The sequence below is a fragment of the Rattus norvegicus genome, chromosome 14 (assembly GCF_021556685.1).
Source record: "Rattus norvegicus strain SHRSP/BbbUtx chromosome 14, alternate assembly SHRSP_T2T, whole genome shotgun sequence".
NCBI lineage: Eukaryota > Metazoa > Chordata > Mammalia > Rodentia > Muridae > Rattus > Rattus norvegicus.
The window spans coordinates 11,017,483-11,043,605 of NC_141547.1; the positions used below are offsets into that span (position 1 = coordinate 11,017,483).

General features: G+C 39.4%; 1 protein-coding gene and 1 pseudogene across 5 annotated transcripts in view; both read right to left on the reverse strand.

The window, feature by feature from the left end:
- The window catches only part of Cfap299 (cilia and flagella associated protein 299), a 474,580-nt gene that overhangs the window by 268,758 nt on the left and 179,699 nt on the right, over positions 1–26,123 (reverse strand). For 4 of the 5 annotated variants that reach the window (NM_001432873.1, XM_087584349.1, XM_087584347.1 and 1 more), the window contains one exon: positions 23,607–23,697. In NM_001432873.1, coding sequence (NP_001419802.1) covers positions 23,607–23,697 — 91 coding nt within the window. Of the gene's footprint in view, positions 1–23,606; positions 23,698–24,462; positions 24,612–26,123 lie in introns of those variants that run through there. The other variant, XM_087584346.1, reaches the window with a different exon arrangement.
- Positions 14,839–20,480, reverse strand: Rps3a-ps3 (ribosomal protein S3a, pseudogene 3; annotated as a pseudogene).

Below are 26,123 nucleotides of genomic sequence, written 5' to 3' on the forward strand. Positions count from 1 at the left end.
TATAAAACCAGTCGTCGGACAGCAATTCTTATCCCACATGTTTGCCCTTGCAACCCTTCCTTTCCACAGGTGGAAAATGCCCCTCCCTCCTTTCCCACACCCCCCATTCTCCATTTTTCTCACTTTCTGTTTTTGATTTGTTCTTGTTTGGGTGCTAAAAACCCTTTTCTTTTCATCTCCTACTTCCCCTCTGTTAATATATATATATATCTCCATAGAGTATGTTTTGATCATATTCTTTCCCTTCACCAAGCTCCTCCAAGAGCTCACTCAGCTTTACTCACCCAACTTCCCCTTGTTTTTCTAATAGGAGTCCCTGAGCTCCATCCAATGGTTAACTCTAAGTATCTGAATCTGTTTCAGTCAACTGCTTGGAACCTCTCAGGGGACCGTTATGGTAGACTCCTGTCTGCAAGCGTAACAGAATTTCATTAATAGTGTCAGGGACTGGTGCTTGCCCGTGGAATGGGTCCAAGTTGGGCCAGTTAGTGGTGGCCATTTCTTCAGTCTCTGCTCCATCTCTGTTCCTGAATTTCTTTTAGACAGCACACATTTTGGGTTGAAAGTTTTGTGAGTTGGTATCCTTATCCCTCAACTTGGGGTCCTGTCTGGCTATAGGAGGTGACTTCTTAAGGTTCCATATTCCACTGCTATGAGTCTCAGCTAAAGTCACCCCATAGACTCCTATGAGGGTTCCCCATCCCAGGTCTCTGGCACCTCCTAGAGATGCTCCCCACCTCAGTACCCCAGCCAGCTGCAGAGTTCTACTCATTCTCCTGGCCCTCTGGCCCCAACTTCTCTGTCTCCCTACATGTACCTGATCCTACCCCCTATTCTCCTCCTCTTCCTCTCTCCCACCCAATTCCCTCCCTCCCTCTGCCTCCTATGGCTATTTTATTCCTCCCTTCTAAGTGAGATCCTTGCTTGAGTCTTCCTTCTTGCTTAGCTTCTTTGGGTCTATGGAGTGAATCATGGTTATGGTGTCTTCATGGCTAATATCCATAACATGCCACGCATGTCCTGGGAAAGGATTGAAAGTCCTGAAAGGGTTGGCAACTCCACAGGAAGACCAACAGAGTTGACTAACCTGGACCCTTGGGGGCTCTCAGAAACTGAACCACCAACCAGAGCATACATGGACTAGACCAAGGCCCCCTGCACATATGTAGCAGATGTGTGGCTCAATCTCCATGTGGGCCCACCAACAACTGAAGCCTGGACTATCCCTAAAGCTGTTACCTGTCTGTGGAATCCTTTCCCCAAACTGGGCTGCCTTGTCTGGCCACAGTGGTTAGGATGTGCCTAACCCTGCAGAGACTTGATGGTCCAGGGTGGAGGTATACCCAGAGGCCCTCACCCTCTCAGAGAAGAAGGGGAGGAGATAGGAGGGACTCTTTGAGGGGGGACCTGGAGAAGGCAGCAATCGGGATGGAAAATTAATGCAGTTAAAGAGAAAAAAAAAAACAAAAACAAAAACCAATCATGGTGCCTCTTTTGTCATGGCCAACTAGCAACACCTGGGCATAAGTCCTGCCCTGAAGTATGATTGATTTATTCAGTGTGTTTTTCCCCATTAAATTGATTTTCCCTCTCACAGCAGCTCTCAGTTGCAAATAATTTTTGGATAGGGGTGGGACTTTGTGTCCATTTCCCTTTCTCTGAGCTGGGATTTTGTCTGGTTTGCACTGTGCAGATCTTTGCACGTTACCGCAGTCTGTAGTTCCTATGGACATCGGCTACAGTGTGCACTGATGTGTCCTTACAGCCCTGTCTGTCATCTCTGGCTCTCACGACTTGTCCTCCAATTCCACAGTGACCTCTGAGTCTTGAGCGAAGGTTTGATAAAGACATCCTACTTAGGTGCTCCAAAGTCTCAAACGTTGTGCACATTATCTACATTGTGTCTCTGTGTTAAGACATGAGAAGAAACTTCTCAGATGAGGGTCAAGTGATGCAGTGGACTGTACCTTCTTAGCAGAATAATAGTAGTAAGCTTTCCCCTAAGGCCCACGTGCTACTCTCAGGTTTTTGCCTTAATCAACAGCAGTATATTGGGTTCCATCTCATGCAGCAGGCCTCGAATCCAATCCAAAAGTCATTGATTAATCCTACAACATTTGTGTCACTGTTGCCCTAAAGAGCATATTTTTCTAACCTTAATTTATTTTGCACACATGCAAACACACACACACACACACACACACACACACACACGGGGTGGGGGAGATAACATGTGTAATAATTTTAGGTAAATATAACACAATATGCTGTCTTGAGGCTTTATCAAATTACCTTGATCTCACTTGCCCTCCTCCCACCAGAGGACTGAGGACTATATCTTGTAGGCAAGTTGTTGTGGTAACTTCCAGGATTTGTAGCTGAGTAAAATGATGATTAACTTCCCACTTTAGAGGTGTGCTTAGGACCCTCCAGCACTATGAACACTGGCCAGCAGTGGGGAAGTTTCCTGCTGGAATCCACCTCTATTTCTCCATGTCCTGTGCCATGAGAATACAGTGTCATCAGAAACTGGGTCTTACCAGCAGGTTATGGGAGGTAACTAGTAACACTGAACATAGTCTGGAATTTTGGGGTCCTATGGGAACACTTTGGTCAGCAACTCAAAAAGACGTAACCGATTCCCCCTATTGGTGGTTTTAATTGGTAACAAATGATGACTAGTTGGAACACTGTCTCCCTCATTATATGATAACTTCATTTAAATCACTTTTATATGTATTTATAAGTTTCTAATTGAGTAGGTTTTGATGCAGCTTTACAGGGTCTCGCTAAATAGCCATGACTGACCTCAAAGTTGTGGTTCTTTTGCCTCAACTTCCTTAGTTCTGAGGCTATAAACATAACCCAATCCCTGCCCCTTCTTCCTTTAAACAATGCTAAATATCTAGACATTTTCCTGCAGAAATAATACATTAAATAACAAGACAGATCTTTGATGGTCTTTTTATTGCCTATATGAATGATAAAATCACTTCTAGTGTGATTGATAATTTAGGATATCATAAGGATACTCCACAAAATAATTAATATGCTATTTTTAACATTGTTGCTAGGAAAGTAAAATCTAAACTGATTTCCAAAGACACAATAGAAGACAGGTGGAAATGACATTTATAAGAGGCTTTTATGTTCCATTACTTTCCTGTAAAACCTACCCGGACTTTATTCCCTTCTGTTCTTCACTCCATGCCTTCTATTTACCAAGTCCCGGAACTCCAAACAGTCCTTTTCAAAACCATTCAAGAATTATCATAAATTAAGTGGAAAATCCGCAAGAATCTCATGTCACATAAATCTCACTCAAGTGGAAAACACACATAGTAAACACTATTTTAAATTTTGTAACAGTGGAAGTAAAAGAGAATTTTTCATTAGTAATTTGTGGATTAAAAAGTTATTGCTTTTGTATGAGTAAATATTATGCAGCCTTTAAAAAGACCGGGGCAGATTTATTTGAACAAATAACATGCTAATTGATATATTGTTGCATAGAAAAAGCAAGCTGAGACCCAGAGGCACAATAATCAATTAGGTAAAAATGGAAAAGGCCTTCTAAATTAGTATTTTAATAAGATTTTTAGTTCAATTTCTAGAAATATTGGACTTCTGCATCAGTGTGAGTTATTGATGTTTATCACTGCAGTGGTGACTACTCATCTTGGATGGAGAATGTTTCTGGAGTTATTTATGAGATGCCATTAGTCACAGAGTGAGGCAATGAGACTGAAGAGTAGGACTCCCACTAGTAACATTTACAGCTGTTACTAGGATTTATTGTTGCCTAACCCATACATGCATTCACTCGCTCGCTCGCTAGCTCGCTCACTCATTCACTCATTGACATACTTGCAAGAATAGCTGAGACCTCACTGAGTCCTCATAGAGGGCAAGACCCTCCTGGTAATATGAAAGTCAGGTGTGCTGGAGAGAGGTCTCAGAGGGTAAAATGCTGGCTGTGTAATCATGAGTCTCTGATTGTACACATAAAAAAAATGAGAATGGGTAAAGATGCATACATTGATAAGCTCAGATCTGAGGGTCACAGACAGAAAGTCTTGGGTGTCCTGCTGGGCAGCCAGTCTAGCAAAGTCAATAAACTCCTGGTTCAATAAGAAATACAAAACAAAGTAGACAATGATAGAGGAGAATCCACACTGTACATCTCTGACCACTACATGTGCATGCATGGATATGCACGCATGCACACCCACACATGCACACACACACACATGCACACCCACAAGCACACCATGTAAATAAATACATTTAACAGCCAATTTAAAGCATTGCTAAAATGATAATCAAAACCAGGTGAATCTGGGCCAGGGACTCTGATGTTTCACACATTAGTTCCTAAGAAATAGATCTAAAGCAAAAAGAGGAGACTGGCGTAATAATATTACTAACTAAATGACATACAAACTATTTTGTTTTCAAATACATGTCTTCTTTTAGGGCTAAAGTCACATAAAATACAACAAGCTACAAACTCATTTTCGAAAACACACTCCTGTCATCTGTTTCTGTTCCTTTTCTTTGAAAAGATGCAGTGAAGTCGGAGGGAGCACGTCACCACCATTTCCTCTTGGCTGTATACTCTACGCTTTCAGTTTTCCAGTCTGTAGTCAGAGCAAGATGTATGGGTGTAATTTCTTTTATGTTTAAGGAAAAATGATTATTGCAAAAAACACTTTAGGAAAAATCATTTCTGGCATTTTCCCTTCTCCTCCCAGTAGGCTGCTTTTGCTTTGGGAAAATGAAGTTGCAGACATTCATAGCTTGCTTCTGGTTGGAAGGGAAATGCCTGGGAGAAAACCACATCAGCATGGAGGCATGCTCTCCACAGAAAGCATCGCACCCCTGCTCTCCAAAGTATGCGGGAACTGTCCCAGTGCGACCTCAAGTACAATGGCGGCCATTTCTCTTTTAGTTGAGGTAGGCATTTTACAGACCTGTGGTATGAAAACTATCTTCAAGACGTTCTCTGTAACTTACCTGGGAGCCTTTTTCACTGGTGGCAAAACACATGATTATGCCAACGTAAAATGAACTCAGTTCCATTTTTTTTTAACTCGACAATGTTTAGTCAGTTCTAAATTCTCTGCTTCATCCTCCCTCTCATCATTCTAATGATAGAAGTTTCCTTCCATTATTAAACAGATCTGTAGGGCAAGTGTTTGAGCCAAGGTCATGAACAGCAAGAGCGCCTACCTTTGCAATGTGCAATATGATGTGCACACCGTCAACGTTTCAATGTTCAAGCGTTGTCTCTGAATTAATGTGATGTGCCCTTCACCATGCTTTAGTGTTCAACGACTGTCCCTGCATTCACCTCGACACACACTGGTCTTTGCTTTGGAATTCTGACCCTAATGAGTTAACTGTGCCTCTGAGTCATGCATCTTTTTATGTGTCTGATGAAACTGACTGTGAGCCACTTGCCCAGGCACCATATTCATTCATGCTTCTTTCTAGAGACTGCTTAAAAGAAGGCTTTTCTTCGGCCTGTACCAAGGCTGTACTTTGGAAGGTAGGTAAATCAATTCCTGCTCTGGGATTTCATAAGTGACATCTTCAGTTTCAACTGGCATGACTTGGTGCCATAAGTCAAAATGTGACAAGAGAGTGGGACACTAAACTATTTCCCAAGGTTCCTTGAGGTCGTATATTAAGTTAAGGGCACATCCAATTCTTTTAGAGCCAGCTGGCCAAACCGGTACTGGGTGTGGTGTATCCTTGGTCAGTGGTTCACTAGTTTGCATTCTTTGCCCTCCAACTTTATAATTTTCTATAAACACTTTTGGTTCCTCACATTTTTGATAACTAAATGTTATTTCCTTCCCAGAAAATTCTGTTTTTTCAACTATGAAGTTTTGTCATCATCGCCTTCGCCACTGCCACTGCCACTGCCACTTTTGCCTTCACCTTAACCATTACTTACTTAGACCAACCTCTCTCTCCTTCTCCTGCTCTTCGCCCTGTCTTAGTGGGTGTCCATGTTTACCTGCATACATATCTGTGCAGCACAGTGAACGTCTATGCTTGAGGCCAGATGCAAACACTTGACTCCCTGGAACTGGAATTACAGTTTTGAGCTAGCTAGTGAATGATGGGAACTGAATCCAGCTCTTCTGGAGAAGTGGTGCTCTTAACCACTAAACCATCCCTTTAGGCCTGCTCAGGCAAACACCTGAAGGAAATAATTGTGATTAGTCTGAGGATAATGGCTTTAACAAGAAAAATCCAGGTTTCATAATCCCTAAATCTAAGGACAATAGAAAATTTTCTTTTCATGTTTGCTTATTAAGTGAACATTATTTTTCTGTAGTCATTTGATCATCCAATGGCTGGGCAAAAGAGAGAATAGAGTAGAAGCTTTAGTCAGCCAGGAGGAGGAGAGGGTGGAGATTCAGATTGGCATGAGGGAGGGAGGGTCCAGAAAGACAATAACAATATTTGAATGTCATGGGATAGGGCTAGGAGGTAGCCAGAGTAGCACAGAGGTTAAGATAGATCATTTAACTGCTTAGCTACCTAGGTGCAACTTGAAATAAATTTTAGTTTCTCTATGTGGTTATTGGAGACTAGCAAAGAAAGAAAAGTACAGATAACAGATTAATCATCTGGTTACACTTATATAAAAATAATTAATTTTATAGGGTTGTTGTCCCAATCCCTCCACTAAAAGTCTTGCCTGTTTCAAGAGATCGGTTCCATATCCCCCTCACTAAGAGTCTTAGGTAGGGTCATCTTCTTAGATTCCTGGAAGCTTCCCAGATGACTCAAGTTTCTATCTCAACCCTGTTGATGTTTGATCTTTTGCTTGAATTGTAATGCTAAATATTATCCACCAAGGCCTGGTTGCCTCCAGAGATGTGAGAGTCCGCATGTGCCCAAATGACATAATATACCCAAGTGATGCAATGAAACCTTGACCCCCAAGTTATCCTTGATTGGTGCATAAAGATAGCTACAATCAACTGCTAAGCAGAAGAGAGATAGGTGGGGTCTTGGGCTCCTGGAAAACACCACTGGTTAAGGGTCAAGAAACCATGGCCATGAGGGCTGTCCAATTGTAGTTAACAGAAGCCCAGATGAAACATAGTAGGTCATAACTTGGGTTATTGATAGTAAATATTAATACAACATAGAAGGCACATATCTCCCCAGCATAGTGCCAATAAAGGCTTATTATAAATATAATGGTTGATGTGTCTTTGATCCAGTAACTGATTAATCAAAGGCAGAGTGGAATCTACTGATTGGGATTTAATATTTATTAAAATATATTCCAACTTTCCTGTCTTTAATTACCTAAGGGTAGGTTTTTTATAAACTCATATATCATTAATAATGTGATCTTGGATATTCTCTTTTAACAGAGTACATCCACACACTGACACAAACTCATGCACATAAACACAGACATGTGAATTTCACTTCTTATAGCAGAGCCTATAAAATGTTGGGGACCTGGGTATCTGTAATATGGTGTCTTTTTTTAAATGTTTAAATTTTAGATGCATGAAGAGAACTATAAAATTTCATTGATCGATATAAAACACTTTTTCAACAAATGGAAAGAAAAACTTTGTGTATAGGATAACTACAATAAAATATCAATATTTTGGAAAAATAACACATTCCAGAGATGCCCCCTAATTCTAGTGTCTCTCCCAGTACTCTTTCCTTCCCCCACCTAATCCCTCCTGTCTCCATCCTAACCTACCCCAGTCAACCCATGGTATCTAGTCTAGTTCCTGTTTCCAGGGAAGTTTATGTGTTTCCCTTGAGCATCTCTGTCTGTGGGATTGTAGCATGAACAAACTTACAGCTAATATCCACTTCTAAGTGAGTACATACTATGTTTGTCTTTTTGGGGTTGAGTCATCTCACACAGGATGATTTTTTTCGAGTTCCATTCATTTGGCTTCAAATTTCATGGTTATTTTTTAAAACAGCTGAGTAATACTCCACTGTGTAAATGTTCCAGTTTCCATTCTTTGGTTGAAGGACATCTGGGTTGTTTCTAGTTTCTGGCTTCTGTGAATAAAGCTGCTATGTACATAGTTAAGCAGGTGTCCTTGTCCTATGGTGAAGCCCAGGGATGATATAGCTGGTTTTAACGTAGAACAATTTCCAATTTTCTGAGAAACCACCATATTGATTTCCAAAGTGGCTGTGTAAGTTGACATTCATACCAGCAATAGATGAATGTTCCCCTTCCTCCACATGCTTGCCTGCATGAGCTGTCACTTGTGTGTTTGATCTTAGCAGTTCTGACATGCGGAAGATGGACTCTCATCTCCTTGATAACTAGGAATGTTGGACACTTCTTTACGTGATTCTAGGCCATTGAGAGCCCTCTGTTGAGAATCTCTGTTTAGACTTGAACCCCATTTTTTAATTTGGATTATTTGGCTGATGTCTAGTTTCTCAAGTTCTTTATATATTTTAGAAATTAGCTGTCTTATTCGATGTGAAGTTAGTAAACCTCTTTTCCCACTCTGTAGGCTGCCATTTAGTCCTACTAACAGAGCCACTTTCCTAAGTTATATACAGATAATTTTTTAATGTAAACACTACTTAATTTATAATTAGATTGCAATGAGCAAAAATTAGTGATTAACAAATAAGAGAGTCTAAAACCATGAGTGTTTCCTAACATGTCTTTCATTCCTTCACTTTCATCCAGTGTAGCTTTATCTGTTTCAGAGTCAAGATCATGTTCTCATCCAATTTGACTTTGGAATCTTTTTCAATCAAATGAAATTTTAGGTCAGAGCCATGAGAAGACATAAACACATGACATGTGTGTTCAAGGACAATTTGTTATATAAGGAAACATTTTAAATATGTAAATCAGTTATATTCAACATTTAGACAAATGTACATCACAGAAGCTCAAAATTTTAATAATGTCAAGTAATTAGACAATAAGATTAAAATCCTAGCACTCCAATTTTACATAGAGGAAAGTCAGGATGGACAGAAGGCTCCAGACAGGATGGACGGAAAGCTCCAGCACATGTTTTGAGCTTCAACTTCATCCGCTATAAACTAAAAGTAACAACATTTCAAAACTTCATCTAATTTTTCTTGTGGAAGTTACTATTTCATATAATAATCTAGCGTGTCTTACTATCTAATATTTGCTGAGCATTCATTAAATAGAGAAGCCCCACTGTGCACATCACGATGAATTGTTTAAGGCATCCTATAGGTCACTAAGTGGCTGTCATCATCACTGTCACCCAACACCTAAAACACAGAACAGAGGCTTCCCCTAAAGTCTTCTCAAAGTACCATGAATCTGAGATATAACTGCAAGGCCTGTTATCCATAGCATAGCATAAGTCTGTATCTAATTATCAGGAAACAAATACAGTAGCAAAGAATTTTCATGAGGGCCATGGTACAAGACTTGATGAAACATTTTTTAGGTTTGCCATTTTGGGTACCTAACAACGACTTTAAGACAGCAGCTGATTTCTCATAGAAAGCTTCACCAGCACAGGGATTCTCGTCTGTATTACACTATTCTTGCATGTGGAAATAAACGTCTTCTGTCAAGGGAGAAAGCAGCCTTAAACAGAAGCTGGTTAGATGTTTGAATAGAATTCTGGGCACTCACTGAAGTGGTTCCAAGAGTGACATGCTATGATATAAGAGCCCAAGCTACATCAGAATCTCCAGGACTAAGTGAAGGGGTGGTAAGACGGGGTTTCATTCATGTGTGGGAAGAGAACATTTACTTTGGATTACTTATATCAGATAATATGTTTGTTTAAGGAAAATTAAACAGGTGGGGGAAAGTTCTGTATACCCAGTGGAAGGAAAGAATATCTGTGCCCACTCTACTTCAGCAACTGCTTCAATACCACTCAGTCTTTCAAAACTATCACCCTCATTCAGTGGCCAAGGTCTCTTCAATGGTTGGTAATGTGCTATATATAAGTGCAGATCATATATATTAAACTGATGTCATAAGTATTTGACACCCTGCCTTTTAAAAATATTTCCTCTGTTTATTATTCATAGATTTTTAAGTTTTCCCTTTGAGATGTAGTGAGCTGTAGCTTTTTGGTTTTTTTTTCCTCATACCCCAAAATCAACTGTATAGCATCCAAGTTTCCTACTGATAGTCAACAACTCTCATTACTTCATTGCTTAAAGCACACATTATGACTTGGTCGCATGCCTTATAAAAACACTATTGGTAGTGCTTGAGGAATAAATGAACGCTTGCACCTGAAAAACAAGTTTCAGACCTGAAAGATTTCCTGAGGAAGTAACAGGAGTAGCCTGCAAGACGAAGACTACTGGGGCCTCGTTTTATACACAATTGGCAATGATGCAATCATGAAGTACAACCAAGAGAGTTTTGAATATATACTCGATGTTATTGTGTGTTTGAATTCATTGTCTCCAATGATTCCAATTTTGTAGACAATTTTAAAATGCACATACATTACCAAAAGTGATTGGATATTACATTTTAGATCCTTTGGTTAACAAACAACATGGCTTAACTCCAGCAAGTCTCCACACTCTAGTCTAGCATTCTCACCAGTGGGTCAGAGGGGAAAAATTGTTCACAGGATGGGAGTGTAAAACACATAACAAAGACCCGCGTGGCGGCACTGCTGCTGAGGAGAAACTGAGCAGCATCCTGGGGTGGCCCACAGGTGTCATAAGGAAGAGCATAACCCCAGGATCTACACTGGACGTGAGTAACACACAAAGCAAAGAACTGTATGTTCAGTGGAAATACAAAGGACTGGCCTAGCAACAGATATGACAGGAGAGGACAGAGATCCACAGTTCACATCATGCCTTTAGCACACCAAAGAGCCCCTTGAAGGAAAGTGTAATTGCAGTTGGAATCAGTGAATACTTCGGCTGGAGTTTGCTGGTTGTTTCCTTTTAGATTTGTCTATGAATGCCGCTCTACATAAATCTTTTCTTCTCTCAGAGTAGACATGGCTCAAGTATGACATGTGGACATACAGCACATTACCCTTTGGATAGTCTTTTACACAGAGGTAAAACAAATCTACTCTGGAGGTGACTTACTCTGAGAAGAATCTAAGCTTCTGTGAACAGGGATGCTGAGAGGGATAAGTCTAGAGTGCCCAGCCCTGACTGTCAGTCACTTGCTGATCAAACTTTCTGGTACTGCGTGCACAGCTAGGGACAAATGCAAATTCTAGCTTTCTAATTAATTCCACTGGACCATAACAAAAGAACATGGCTTTTTAATCATTTATATAGGGTCTGATATAATTCTTACTTGAAACGACACTTTAGTTGCAGTGTAGCATAATGTAATAGAAACAATGGCTATAATCACAGAATATACTACGTAAAATAATATCCGGATTATTAGAAGGTATAACACAGTCAATTCAATAGCATTGCACTGTAGAATACCGAGGAAGCACCAAGTACCAAGTCGAGTTTGGGACAACATAATCAAAGCTGCTGGCTTTAACCAGAATGATTCTCCTCGGCCTATGGCCACAACTGAGCATGTGAACACACAGGGTTAAGTAGAATGTGGACACGAGAAACTTAAGTTTCAACTTCTACCTAGACTTTCTGTTTCAAAATCCAATTTCACATAGCTATACCTGTCTGACATCCTGCAGAGATGTTCAGCCTCTTGGTTTGTCATGATTCCTGTTTCACACCATATATTTCCTGAACCATCTCAGGTAGATATACATCCCAATGGTGCATATGGCACGAAAGGAGCACAGATCAGTGATCTGAGACAGCAAATGTGCCTTCAGTGGGATAGGAAATGTTCTAGCCACAAAGAAAAAAATGGATTTACCTTAAGATTCCGTTTTTCTCTTCACCATCAAAAGGAAAATAAAAACCCTCAACAAATGAAATCATGCGCACCACACCTGCATTCAGTAACATGGTGATTCTTCCAAACAAAGCATGGGGTTCGAGAATGTGGAAAGGACTACTGTATTTATAACTGTAGTAGTGTGAGAGCGACTGTGTGGAATGGCAATCTCGGCAGAGCGTGAGCTGTGACTCCTGGGAAGTGGGACAGCTATGACTGAAGGGGCATAAATAGGGTTGTTTGCTGTCCATGACATCCGCATTCTTATTCAGGGTCACGACCTCATTTGTGAGTAGTTTATGAAATACAGAGATTCATACACACTTATGAGCTACACACTTTAATATGTATGTTATACTTTAATTATTTAACTGGAGATGGTGCTTTTCTGTTTTGTTTTGTTAAGAAACAATGAAATTTAGGAACCACCAGGAAGTTACTTAGAATGGCAAAGGTTTAAATAATGACAGAAGGAACTGCTCCTTTTTAGCCTAAAATGACCGAGAAAACTTTTAAAAAGATGATCTAAATAGTCAGGCTTCAATAACCAAAGTTAATGAATACCATTTACAGCCCAATTCTAACCTAATTCTAGCTTAATTCTGCTGAAATGGGAAAGACAATTTACAGAGGAATGAGTTTCCTATCACTGAAAATATTTAAACTATTTAGGAAGAGGCTGAGAAGCCATCTGTCAGAGTACAAAGGAGATTCCCATATGGGAGAGCTGCAAATCAAGATAAACTCTGCTCCTGTCATTTCTGGGACGTAAGGGCTTAGGCTGAAGCTGGCATCCAACATGTATCAGTCTACTCCATTGCCCCTCCTTGGCCCCCCTTCCATAGTCCTCTCTACTCTCCTCTGGCTAAAAACTTAGGACAAAAGATGTAATTTTGCAGTTTCTCTGCTCCTCCCCACTCTGGAGAGTTCCCAAGACTTGGGGCTATGGTGGAAGTCCTTACTGGAGGTCAGACATAAAATATTTTATGTTTTATACCAACTCTGCTTACCCCAAATTAAAATACTTGGAACTTGATGCTTCTCCTCCCCCAAATAGTTTTTCAAGAGTCTGGAAAATGTAGCCACTTCAGAAAACACAGAAAGTATGTGTACAATTTCTCTTGCTAGATAACTTAATAATAACTAACACCTGATAAGAGATGCAGCACCCTCTAAATGGCATCCGCAGCTCTTGGGTACAAAGAGACTGACACAAAGGTGGCTACCATAAGCTATTACATTCATTTGGACATATGCACTCGCAAATAGTTGAAATGCCTTTTTATCTGATTTGTTTTCAACCATTTTAGCAAGATATGAAGCCATTGAGAGAAACAAAGCACCTTGCTAATATCAAACACAGCCCATTGCATATTAAACGGTCCATACAGAAGTAGATATCATTAATAAAAAAGCAAGGCAGTCATCAATGAGTTTACTTTGTGAGAGAAGAAGGATTGATGTGGGAAGGAAGAGAACAGAGACTTCATCCAAGAAGGAAACCTATCTTATAAACAGAACTCTGGCAACTCAAACTCAATAAATCAATAATTTGGAAAACACTCAATTTAAAGTAGGTCTAAGACAAGAAAGTCAACTGAAAATATACTCTACCCTTAACAGAATTATCAATAGACAACCATTTCTCTCAGATGAACCAGCTAATGAATTACATAGCTGTAATACTTAAACAAATGTTATTAGGAACTTTTTTTGTTGCTTGACCAAGTCAAGGAAGGTACAGTTTAATCTTACCATTCCAAGGGTTACAACCATTGTGGTGGGGAAGGCACGACAGCCCGAGAGCAAGCCAGGTGCCAACAGTCAGGGTGGCAATGAGAAACACGTTCCCAGTAGGAGATGACATGTTCAGATGGGCCTACAGGATACTTTCAAGCCACAACAAAACTAAGCAAAACCCCTAAAAAGACAGAAAGATACTTTGGGTCTTGGTGCTAAGTGGCACATCGTGACTCTGCCTAGTGACAAGCTCTCTGGGCAAACATGGTAGCCCAAAGTCTATCAGTTACATCTAACTAGTGTTCCCCAAGTGCACAGCATTTACTGCCAGCCTTTGTGTTCCTATTTCCTTAAATATGCAGGCCCAAAGGACTCTACATACTTGAGAAGAACAGTGTAGTGTTACAGAAGCAAATACAAAAAGAAAATTTTATTTTGGAAACAGAAGTGACAAAGAATGGAAGAAGAGTAATAAACAAAAACTACAATCTCCTCAGAAGTCAAGTAACACAATAGTAAGGTGAACAAGCATCAAACAAACAACGAGTGAGACATTTTTAAAATGCAGAGGCTAATAGGGTTCACACTGTGGACATCACGTGATCATCCACAGAGAGCACACAGCAGAGGAACTAAGTGTGTTCAGTGAACTCCCAGTGCATCTAAGTAACAGCATCACAACTCTTATGGAAAAATGGAAACATAATTAAAATTAATGGACTAAGTAATCTCAGAGAAATCGGTGAAGTCCTGGATGCTAGAAAACACACAAGTTCTTAGAAACGAATTAACTTGCAGATAACTATAACAATGTTCCCACTAAACACAGAGGCTAACGAATAAAAGCCCCAGGCCAGAAATGAGTCACTTATTCTGGAGTGATTGGCTAATAAGTTCCCAAAGTCACCAAAGTATTATCTTGGTTGTCCCCCAGGATTTGCTGATGACACCACAGACTTGAATCACAGAATACGGAGACGTCAAGAAAGTTTGACCTAGAAGCTATAAAACAGACCAAAAATAAAAAAAGACCAATGAAAATACTGATTCTTTGAAAAGATCAAAAAATTAATCATCATTAGGAGTACTGCTCAAGAGGGTAGTAGTGAGCAGGATGAAGAATAAAAAGTGTGAATCCATTACAGAAAAAAATGTTAATGAAACTTATAGTGGCTTCATGCAAGTATGTGTCAAATTACAAGTGCTCTGCTCAGTGTGACTATTTTTTTTCACAAATAGGACTTTTTATTTGTCACTATTAAAAATCTGGATTTTCGGCAGCTCCTTGGACTGGTGGTTCACGTCCATCAATTAGTTCAACTTTAGTTCCTGCCTTGTCACCAGTTGTGTTGCCAGAACTACGCCTTCACCATGGAGCTCCATGAGCTTTCCCAACTCAAAGCTGGGTTACTTCACCATTATTACTTCTGTAATAAAGACATCATGGAGAGGATATATGGACTGTCAAGCCTTCTCTATGCCTTTCCCAATGCTGTCTGCAATCAGTTTAATAACTGCTTCCTTCAAGTCATTTGTCTGCACTTCTCGGGTCATCATTTCCACCATTTTCTTCTGGATCCGGCGGACCTGCTGGTGCTGTGCATATGATGTCTTTCTAATCTGGTTGTTGCATATTTTAGTGACACCAACACAGAAAAGTTGGAGCAAACACCCATCGGTCGTCTTGACATCAGCATGAGCTTCAGTTGTGGTCTGGCACTTTTTGACCATGGCGCACATTTTGTCCCGACCAAGATCCATGCCCTGGGAATTAGTCAGACATTTTCCCCCTGAACATTCTCAGTACTTAGCTTGAATTTTCTAAAGGCAACTTCATCATTCTGTAGATCGGCAAGGCTCACTTCAAACACACAACCCTTCAGGTCACCAGATGCAATTTTGATTCCTTGAGTCCTTGTGACTAAAGTTTTTCCTAATATTGAACATTACTGGAGCAGTCACAGCATACCAGTCTTTCTTAGAAAATGGATCAACCACTTTCTTCTTAGCTCCCTTCTTGCCACCTCTCCTCGGGCTCACTGCGAAAACTTAATGCAAACCAGGCAGGAGTGCCGTCTACATGACCCTTGCTCTTTAGCCTTCCTGCTTTAATGTCTATTTTTTAAGTACAATCTTTTTATTGGACATTTTATTTATTTACGTTTCAAATGTTATCCCTTTCTCAGTCTCCCATCCACAAACCCCTATCCCATCTTCCTTCCCCTGCTTCTGTGAGGGTGCTCCCCTACCCACCCACCCACTCCCACCTCCGCACCCTGGCAGTCCCCTGCGCTGGGGCATTGAGTCTTCACAGGACCAAGGGCCTCTCCTCCCAGTGATGCCCTTATCCATGTGACTATTTTAACTGTAGTTGTAAGTACTGATACTGAAAAGCTCCAAAGTTGGCCAAATATGAATGAAAACTAGACACTTTAGAGGGGAAAATATGGAGAAACAAGCCTTAGAAGGCATTCCTTCATCTTTTAGGAACTAAAGCAATTCAAGGCTCCCCTGAAAATTCACACAAGTATGTTCCTGTCCCGACTGTAGTGAAATCTTTGGTTCAGAGCCAGCTCCCTTGGCCTTTTCCACCCACATGACTAAACATCGAGACCTGTGGTCTGAAACTGTTCCAACAAAGAATGCCTGTGAGTACTGACATGATACTGGTTCAGAGACTACTCTATCAAGAGCACTTCCTGAAGTCTCCACTTATCACAGCTTATCACACGGAGAAGGATCATGGCCTGGTTGCTGTGTCCCTTTGTTCCTGATACTGACAGCTAACCTCACCTGTAGATGGGATCTGGACTCATCTAGCAGTACCATGTCTGGATGGATCTCGAAGGTCACTTACGGAAGATTAAGTAAGGGAAAGACCTGCTGCTCATAGATGTTGAGCCAAAATACAAAGAGGTCTCAGAAACATGCAATGTTACCAACCTACCTTCCTTTTCTGAACATTGTATCTATTGCTGCAGCTGCTGATGCCCTCTGCTGATCTTATATCATGTATTATGCATTTAGTAATATATTAGTTATATATGTAGTTATTCATACATTTCACAAAATACAATAACCATATACTCCAGCTGCATAACCCTCCACTATAGACTCAACACAAGAGACTCTCCAGGAATCTTCAAACTTCTGCCATGATTAGGGCTGCTGAGGCACCTAACTTCAACAGACTCTTCATTTAGCCTCGCACCATGGACTGAATGCCATAAACTAGGCACCAGAATGAGAATGCTAAGAGATCCATCCTCACAAACAGAACAGCTACCAAGTTCTCAGACTCTTCAGAAGCCAGGTGGCCATGCTGGTCTAAACAGACTCTGTAGTTTTGACCAAGGTGATACATCACCTTTTTTGATACTTCCTATTGGGAGAAAAGCCTCTGTAATGTATATGCAAATACTACTGACACTGTGTAAACCAATCTCTTGTGGTATTAAATTATATCCAACAGGAAACTCAGAAGAAAATCTTTTGAATATAATTTAATATACTTTTTCCTATTAACATAAACATCAAATTAGAAGTGTCTTATAACTAAGTTATTCTGTCACATTCATCGCTATATTTTAATATCGAATTAAGTAATTGTTATGCATTTCAAAGATAAACAATTATTACATCCTTCTTGTTGCTTTGAAAGCTATCTTTTTATTGTTAGTACCAAACTTCCTGATAGGTGATATTCAGCAGAATTCTCCTATGAGTGCTATTTTTATCTTTAGGAATTGAATCTATTTGTAGGCTGAGTAGACATTTAATTCGTTCACTTCTAGATATTTATTTCATATGGTTTTATATTTTGATTTCTTATTTTGTATCATTCACAATATGAAAGCCACTACAGGTAACATCAGGCAAGCAGACATTTCCTCCAACAATTTGTGAATGTGAAGAAAGAAATATTCATACTGCACAAAGTAAGTCATGGATGTATTTGGCCCTCATTTCACATGTCCCAACTGCAAATAATACACAAATGTCTTCTATAATAGAATGGCAGCTTTTATAACTTAAGTAATAAAACACTAAAAGTCAGTGTCTTTTTATATCATGGAAGCAACTATACCTACTAATTTTAAATGTTATGGACACACTCTATATTGCCCTGCATTTCCCAATGTTTGAAGCATTTTCAAGTTGAAGGCTAATGTTTGCACAAGTTAAAGGACATTAAACGGGTTTAGATGCAGAATATTTTTTACAAATGCACATAAAACATGCCATCGTGTAGATGTGCAATATCTACCTAACACTTCCTCTACAGAGCAGCACTGCTGCCAGGGGACCTGTGCTTGGAGAATGCCTAGCCCCCGGAGGGGACTTGTTGGAGTAGGTGTGGCTTTGGTGTGGCCTTGTTGGAGTAGGTATGCCACTGTGGGCTTGGGTTTTAAAACATCTCATCCTAGCTGCCTGGAAGCCAGTCTTCTCCTAGCTGCCTTCGGAATAAGAGGTGAAACTCTCAGCTCCCCCAGTCCCATATCTCCTGGATGCTGCCATACTCTTGTCTTGAGGATAATATATTGAACCTCTGAACCTGTAAGCCAGCCCCAATTAAATGCTGTCCTTTATAAGAGTTGCCTTGGTCATGGTGTCTGGTCATAGCAGTCAAACCCTACCTAAGACAGGACCCCTAACTGGAACTGAACTGAATGATGCCTCCCTGAGAACTAGCTTCCACAGTGCCAGAAGGTTCCCTGAGAACTAGCTTTTGCAGGACCAGACGACTCCATGCAAGCTTCAGAAGGATGGAAGCAATAAACTGTGCTGTCAGTTTTGATGCTGATGAAACTCACCAATGACCAGTATGGCATGGTAACACTATGTGTACATGTATGTTAGTGACTTGCCTGTCTTGGTGGTAACCAACAGCTCTTCAACTGGTCTTAAGAGATACTCAACAAGAGGAAAACTATGTCCGATACTGGAAACTTATCTAACTATTCAGTGGTAGTGAAATCACAGTTATTGGAGGGGAATCTACAGACATTACTCTACTAAACTAGCAAGATCCTTAACAACAATATGTAAATAGTGTGTCTTTATACCCATAGACAAGTGTAGCCTTTTCCTCTAATCAAGGAAACTTCTCTTTAAAACAGATGGAGAGCTGTACAAAGAACCACAACCAATCAAAATGCAGAGTTGCGCAGCCCAGTCCTGATGTATATACAAACAGGACAGCTTCCGTGCCTAAGGCTCAGAGGACGTGGCAGAAGTGGGGGAAGGAAGATTCCAAGAGCCAGGGGATCAGAGACTTTGCTGTGAGACTGTGTCTGCTCATAATATCAGGAGCTATGCCTGTTAAGTCACCAAGATGACCACCCAAACCTGAACTGAATGAGGAGGATGACACCAACGAACGTGCCAAACTGCACAGGGAAAAGGCTATTAGGCCTCAACCCTACACAAAGAACTACAGGCAACTGAGTAAAGCTGGGAGTGAGAGAGGCAATCCTACCCACGGAAAAGCACATCAACGAGTTGTCCAGTGCTAAACAGTCAGCCCTGAAAACATAAATGCAAGAGATAGGTGGACTCAATCGTTACATTTAGGAATGTGCAAATATGTAAACACACATATGCATCCAATAACAAAGAAAGGAAAGGCCATGAATCTGAAGGAGAGCAGGAAGTGGTACAGGGGAGAGCTTGAAGGAAGGAAAGAGAAGGGAAAGAAGTATTGTAATTAAACTATAGTCTCAAAAATGAAAGCAGATGAAAGGTTATCATTCCTACTTTGTTTTGGTTTCTAACTCCTTTCCTACTTTTTCAAATGCCCATCTTCCCCATTTTCTTTATTTTTACTTGGTTAAAGCCTTTTCTAGTTTTTCAAACCAGATGTTTAATTCATTCATTTGATCGTTTTTAATGGTTATTGTGAGTTGAATCTAACACGGTCCCTCAGGCTCATATAGAAGGGGACTTATTATCGGCTTTGGAGACTAATTGCATCCTGAGGGTATGTCCCTAATCAGTGACCTTTTAACTATGATTAATCAATACAAATTCTTTTGGAGATCATTGAAGCTATAGTGCGAGACCTAGTTGAAGAAAGTGGGCAAGTTGTTGTTTACTTGTATGGTCATGACATGCTGAGCTTGTAGTCTGTGTTTCTGTGTTCTCTCCACTGCTTGCCTAAGGAGAGCATCTCTGCTCCACTCTCCTGTTCCCCTGTGACTTTTTGCCTTTTTACAGGCTGAGGAGCAATGGAAGAGCCAACTATCCAGGGACAGCACACCTAATCTCTGATCTCAGAAGCAAATAAAAGTTTCTGCCATTAAACTGTTGCTTTTTTTTTTTGTATATTTTACAATGATGGGAAAATAACATCTGGCACAATCTTTTGTTGGTATTTAAATGAATGAAATTAGTGCAATAGATTTTCCCTTTAAGTAATATATTAGTGAAATGAAATATTTTCCCTTTGATTTGCTGTAAATATTTTTTAAACTTTTCTTATGATTTCATATGTGATACTGAGCAGTTACAGTATTACTCCTTTTGATTTTTAAAAAGTGTCTATTGTCATTGTTTCTTATGTATAAAATTCTTATGTAAATACCAGTTAACACTAGCTTCATAAATGATAGATATACTTAAGAAGTAAATATCCCATGTTTTAATTTATTTATTTCTAATGGAGGTAAAGAAAAGAAATGGGAATGAAATAAACTCATGGTGGGAGCTCCAGAGACTGTGGCAAATGATTTCATTACTGGATCCCTGTCCTGGGACAAGCACATATGGCACGTGCTAATCAATAGCTAACCTTTCCTTCCTTCCCCTTCCTGAAATGGACGCATGACTTCTGCTGACCTCCCATATCGGTGACAGCCATTGGCTAACTGACAGAGGGGAAGTGGAGCCAGCATAATGATGTCATAGCTCCCTTCCTTTACAGCAGAACAAACTCTGCAGCACAATTCAGTTTCCTATGTGATCAACTAAGAGTGGGATCTGCTGGGGTCACCTCTCTGCCACCTGTTCTACCTACATCATCCGGTTTTCTCGGGCCCTTAGAGATGTCACAGTAGAGCACTAGGCTTTGCCTCTAGAGACCCTAACCATCTAAGCATTACACACACACACACACACACACACACACACACACACACACACGCATACATACATACATGCTTTATACATTATGTTGTTTTAATATGGCAATGTCTCATCAGTGTAAACATCTTTACATTTAGGTAGGAAAAGTAGGGCTGTATAAAGTCAAAATGCATGTGTTTAACCTGAACTAAGTGGTCAATTCAAAAACTAAACACAGATGCTATGGCCACATAACCTCCAAATGTTTTATGTCCATATATCCTTTTTTATCCAAAGGGATAATTGATATGCATTTCCAAGTGCTGAAGAAACCGGTTTATAACAAAGGTAAAACTTTACAAATAATATGACTTCCACAATGGGTTACAGTGGACAAGTCCATACTTGTCTATTGAAAAAGAAGTAAACATCTTTCTGATACCTTTGTTTTCTGAAAGGGGACATGTTAGAGATGTTGTAAGATAGGAAGGAGGGAAAAGAGTGTGTCAGCACAATGTAATTGGTCATATGCAATGCAATCTTATGTTTCATAAAGATTTCAACACAGGAAATAGGTATATTAGAAGTTCCTAATTCATAGGTTTTCCCTGTCCAGGTTACAGTGGCTTCTTTCACTGGTCATGAATGGACAGCTGTAAACATTGTTTTTAATGTCAGCTTTGATAACACATGTTTCAAAGCTCAAACAAGTCAGCCATGTGCTGTTTACATACTCACCATCTAGTGGGAAAATAAGTTTCATTAGGCCCTGCCAGGAGCACCATGCAAAATGTCATCACAGACTCATTAGACTCTGATTGGATAGGAAGTGTTTTCTTTTTTTCACTCATGAAATCAATAATCATGAAAAATCATTTAGCTATGTGTCTACTTAGAAGAGTGACATAAACCTGTGACAACAGAAATGTAGGGAGAGCCTATATCTTAACCATGTTTGTGAAAAAAATAAGAGAGATTTGCACAAAAGGACAAGCATTTCCTATAGCAGCAGTGTACTCTATAAAGTGTACTATTAATATTCTGATTGTATAGAATCCCACCAGTGATGAATAATATTTAGATCCCTAATAAAATTTACAATCATCACAAAGAACTATCTTTTCTAAGGAGCTATTCAAATTTATATTCTAGCAAAACTATGTTCCAATGTTGTTTATATAAATTTCCTCCATAATTCTAATTTTAGTACTTATAAATATAATTTGGATAGCATATTATTATTTAATAAATGCTTAAAGTATCATGCATTATGCTTAGTTTGTTTCAAAACTTAATCAGTATTAAATGGAGAATATTTATTTAAATACCATATTAAGGTGCAGGACACCATAGCTTAGATAAACAGAAGAATAGGTCTAATTTATGAGTTCTCTTTACTTAGAAACCTTTTTATTATCTGTTATATTGATCCTGACGGTAGTCACTCTCTACCTCCAGACTATTTTAACTCCTGAGCTGTATCAAATGCTTTACAATCTCTAAACTCAGCACCACATTTCTCATTCCATAAGCTACCCGCTCTCTACAGAATATTCCAAACTGGATTATGGAAATGCTCTTTCACAAATCCTTCCATATCCCTCTGAAGCCCAAGTCTCAGCAAAGCGCACACACACACACACACACACACACACACACACACACACACACACACACACAAATAATAAAATAAAAAAAATGTGGGGTTAAGGTATTCAAAGCTGTGTGTGCTTACTCATTCTACTGTCCAACTGTGAAACACATTTGAGCCCTATTTTGGATCTGCTGTGCATTTCCTTATTGTAGGTAAAAATGACATCAATTAAAAAAAAACTGTTGTAAATTCATTGATTACCTTTCCAGTCCACATGGTGCTGAGAATGACTTAGAATACTGTCTGGTCCCAAGAGTCTATATATAACACGGACTGCATGAAAGCACAGTTTTCTGCATTGCTCTCTCCCTTCTAAATACTACTTCTATTAATAATCAGACAAAGTCATAAATTTTCTATTACAACTTACAGGACCCTTCAGAGCCTAGTTTTGATCTATATTTGTACTTTGCTTTTTGAAAAATCTCTCCCTGCTATTCACCTTCAGTTCTCATAAAGTTTACTTAAAAACAAACAAAAACAAATACTCATACTGAAACAGTCTTGATGACTGAGTTACAGAAAATAAACACAAGTGGTATAATGGAAATTTTAGAGTCAAAGAATAATTATAAAAGTGTCTTACTTTTCCAGTATTGTCTCCGGAAAAAAAGATTTCCTTTACTATGAAGCCTACTAGTAATTTCACGTGCAGACAAGACTCGGTGTACCATTAACAGACAGAGAGGAAGAATAATAGTCTTATCCTGATTAGAAAACAGAATTTAATCTAGGCTTTCAATAGAGGTACAAATATAGATCAAAACTAGGCTCTCAAGGGTTCTGTAAGTTACAGTAGAAAATTTATCAGATTATTAATGGAAGTAGTCTCTAGAAGGGAAAAAGAAATGCAAAAACAACATGCCATTTTCCTCTTTAAAATTGTTTAGAATCTTATCATTTTTACCATTTTGCTACTATTAGAAACAGAAATAATCATAAAAAAGGAAATCTACACATGCTACTATAATATGTAAATGTCATATTTTATTTCCAGACAATGTCACACTACAAGTACTCATTTTGTGGGGATGGGGAACACATGGGCGGTGGCAGGCATGCAGAGATCGGAGGACAGAGCTGGACACTCAGTTGTTCTTTCTACAGGGTGTGTGCTGGTGAGCTAGGTTATCAGCAAGTGCCTTTCCCTCGTGAGCCATCTGTCCCTCCCCTACCTGAACTCCATCTTATGGAAGGCATTATGGGTCGCACCATCGATATTAACTGTGTTTGAAAATCCACTTTAATTTGGTGGTAAAACGTACTCACGCTCAGTTTCCCGGTGCGATTGTCCTCTTCCCTCATGGCCAGGGCTTTCAGGAAGTTATCGTGCAGGTCCTTACCAGCACTTGTCAGTGTCCTACAGAGACACAGAACCACAATCATACCGTAAGGCCACGTACCTGAGATTTTTTTTAAAAAAGCTTTTGAAACATTCTGAAGTCAATAACTGTGTTCCTTTAGTCTAACTGACAATGTAGTTATAACATGGAGGCCCAATGCACACAATTATCATACTCAGATTTAAATATTTACAGTCATTGAGCTTTATTTCCAAATACTTGGAACCAGGTTTATAAATAAAATAAAAATCCATATTAAGTCTCAAGCCATGCAAAATTTATTTCATTTCCATGTCCATCTTTTTTTAATCTATGAAAAGTCAACATATTTATACTTCTTGCTTTCAATAAAAAAGTCTATAATTTGGGTATTATTTACTGGTTGGTTCTATAAAATCAGTATGACAAACAACAATTTTTCACCCATAAATAGAGGTTCTCAAGATAAGAAAGAAAACTACTCTGGTATATTTTTATCCGATAAAAGGAAATATCAAAAATCCAGAGAGAAATAGATTTTAAAAAATATTCATAAGAAAGATGACTCAAGATAGTAGTTAACCTAGATACCATAGGCTACCAAATTATCCAAAACCAGAACTAGGTTCTATTTTTTTTCCAGCATTGCCAAAGAGGTCAATATAGACATCCCAAGCATTGAGGGCATTGCCTTGCCAAAGCTCTGTTTCTCTTTATAACATGACAGTAAGACCTTGTTGCTGAAAATAACAACACATTCTTGTGATACAGAAAACTAGACCACTGACCAGATAATGACCAACCTGCAAGAGGTGCCCATGATGTCACAGTGATATGATGCAACAACTTTCTAATTGGATTAAAAGCCTTCCATGTGAGATGGGACCCATCCTTGATACTGTTAAAGAGGTCATGAACTTGAGATTAAGTAGGCCACAGGCCTTAGGAAGACCTAAAGAACATAGTGTAACAACAGAATGTCACTTTAAAAGATAGTAAATGGAATCCCAGATCTGTACTCCATTACCCAGGCCAAAAGCCCTCCCTGTATCCATAGAGGCCTAGTATCACCTGGGGCAACTATATGACACTCCCACGGCCCAATCCCATGCTTGCTTTGTCCCCTGGCAAGCACAGCAGACATGAGGTTGGCCCTGTGCCCTATGGACTCCAACTTCCTGTAAATGCCTCTACCTACAATCCTGGAAGACTACAGCTATCAGGGACCATGAGTTCTGCCTGCATCCCTGGAGGCTGCTGCAGCCCTGGCCTATGAACACCAGGGACAACTACATTTCTAAAGACCAGTGTAAGAACATAATCAACAAAAGTAGGGCAATAGCTGGGCATCACCAGAACTCAACTCTCCTGCCATAGCAAGCCCTGAATACCCTAACACAATTGAATTACAAGAAAATGACGTTATATATAGTATTATGAAGATAGATGCTATTGAAGAAGAAATAAATAATTTAAAGAAATGAAGGAAAATACAATCAAACAGGTAAAACTTTTAAAGCAGTAACAGAACAATAAAATGAAAGAAATACCGGAAAGTATAATCAATTGGATAAAGGAAATGAGTTAAAGTACTCACAACCTGAAAATGGAAATAGAAGCAATAAAGAACATACAAACTTATGAAAACATGGAGATGGAAAACCTAGGAAAAATAATTGGAACCACAGATGCAAACATCACCAACAGAATACAAGAGTTGGAAGAGAGAGTCTCAGGAGGATAAGAGACAACAGAAGAAACTGATACATCAGTCAAAGAAAATTCCAAATCTAAAAAGTCTCTAACACAAAACAGCCAGACCAAACCTAAGAAAATAGGCATAGAAGAAGGAGATTCCAAGATGAAAGGCCCAGAAAATATCTTCAACAAAATCATAAAAGGGAAGTTTCCTGACCTAAAGAACAAGATGGCTATAAACATACAAGAAGCTTAAGAACACCAAATAAATTGGACCAGAAAAGAAATTCTTCCACCACAAAGTAATCAAAACTCTACACTTGATCTTAGCAAAAAGGCTGAAAAGCGATATCATCAAAATACCAAATGTACAGAACAAAGAGAAATATTAAAAGCTGCAAGAGGACAAGAAACATAAAGGCAGACCTATCAGAATCGCACTCACTTATTAAGCAGACAGTCTAAAAGCTAGACGGGTCTTTGCAGATGTCTTGCAGACCCTAAGAGACCACAAACATCAGCCCACACTGATAACCAGCAGATTCTCAATTGCCACGAATGGAGAAACCAGGACAAAACCAAATGTAAATAGGATCTTTCACTAATCCTGCCCTACAGAGGGTACAAAAAGGAAACCTCCGGCACAAAGAAAATAACTATACACAAGAAAATACAAGAAATGAGCAATTGCACACCAGCAAAACCAAGAGAATCATAAACACACACACACACACACACACACACACACACACACACACACACACAC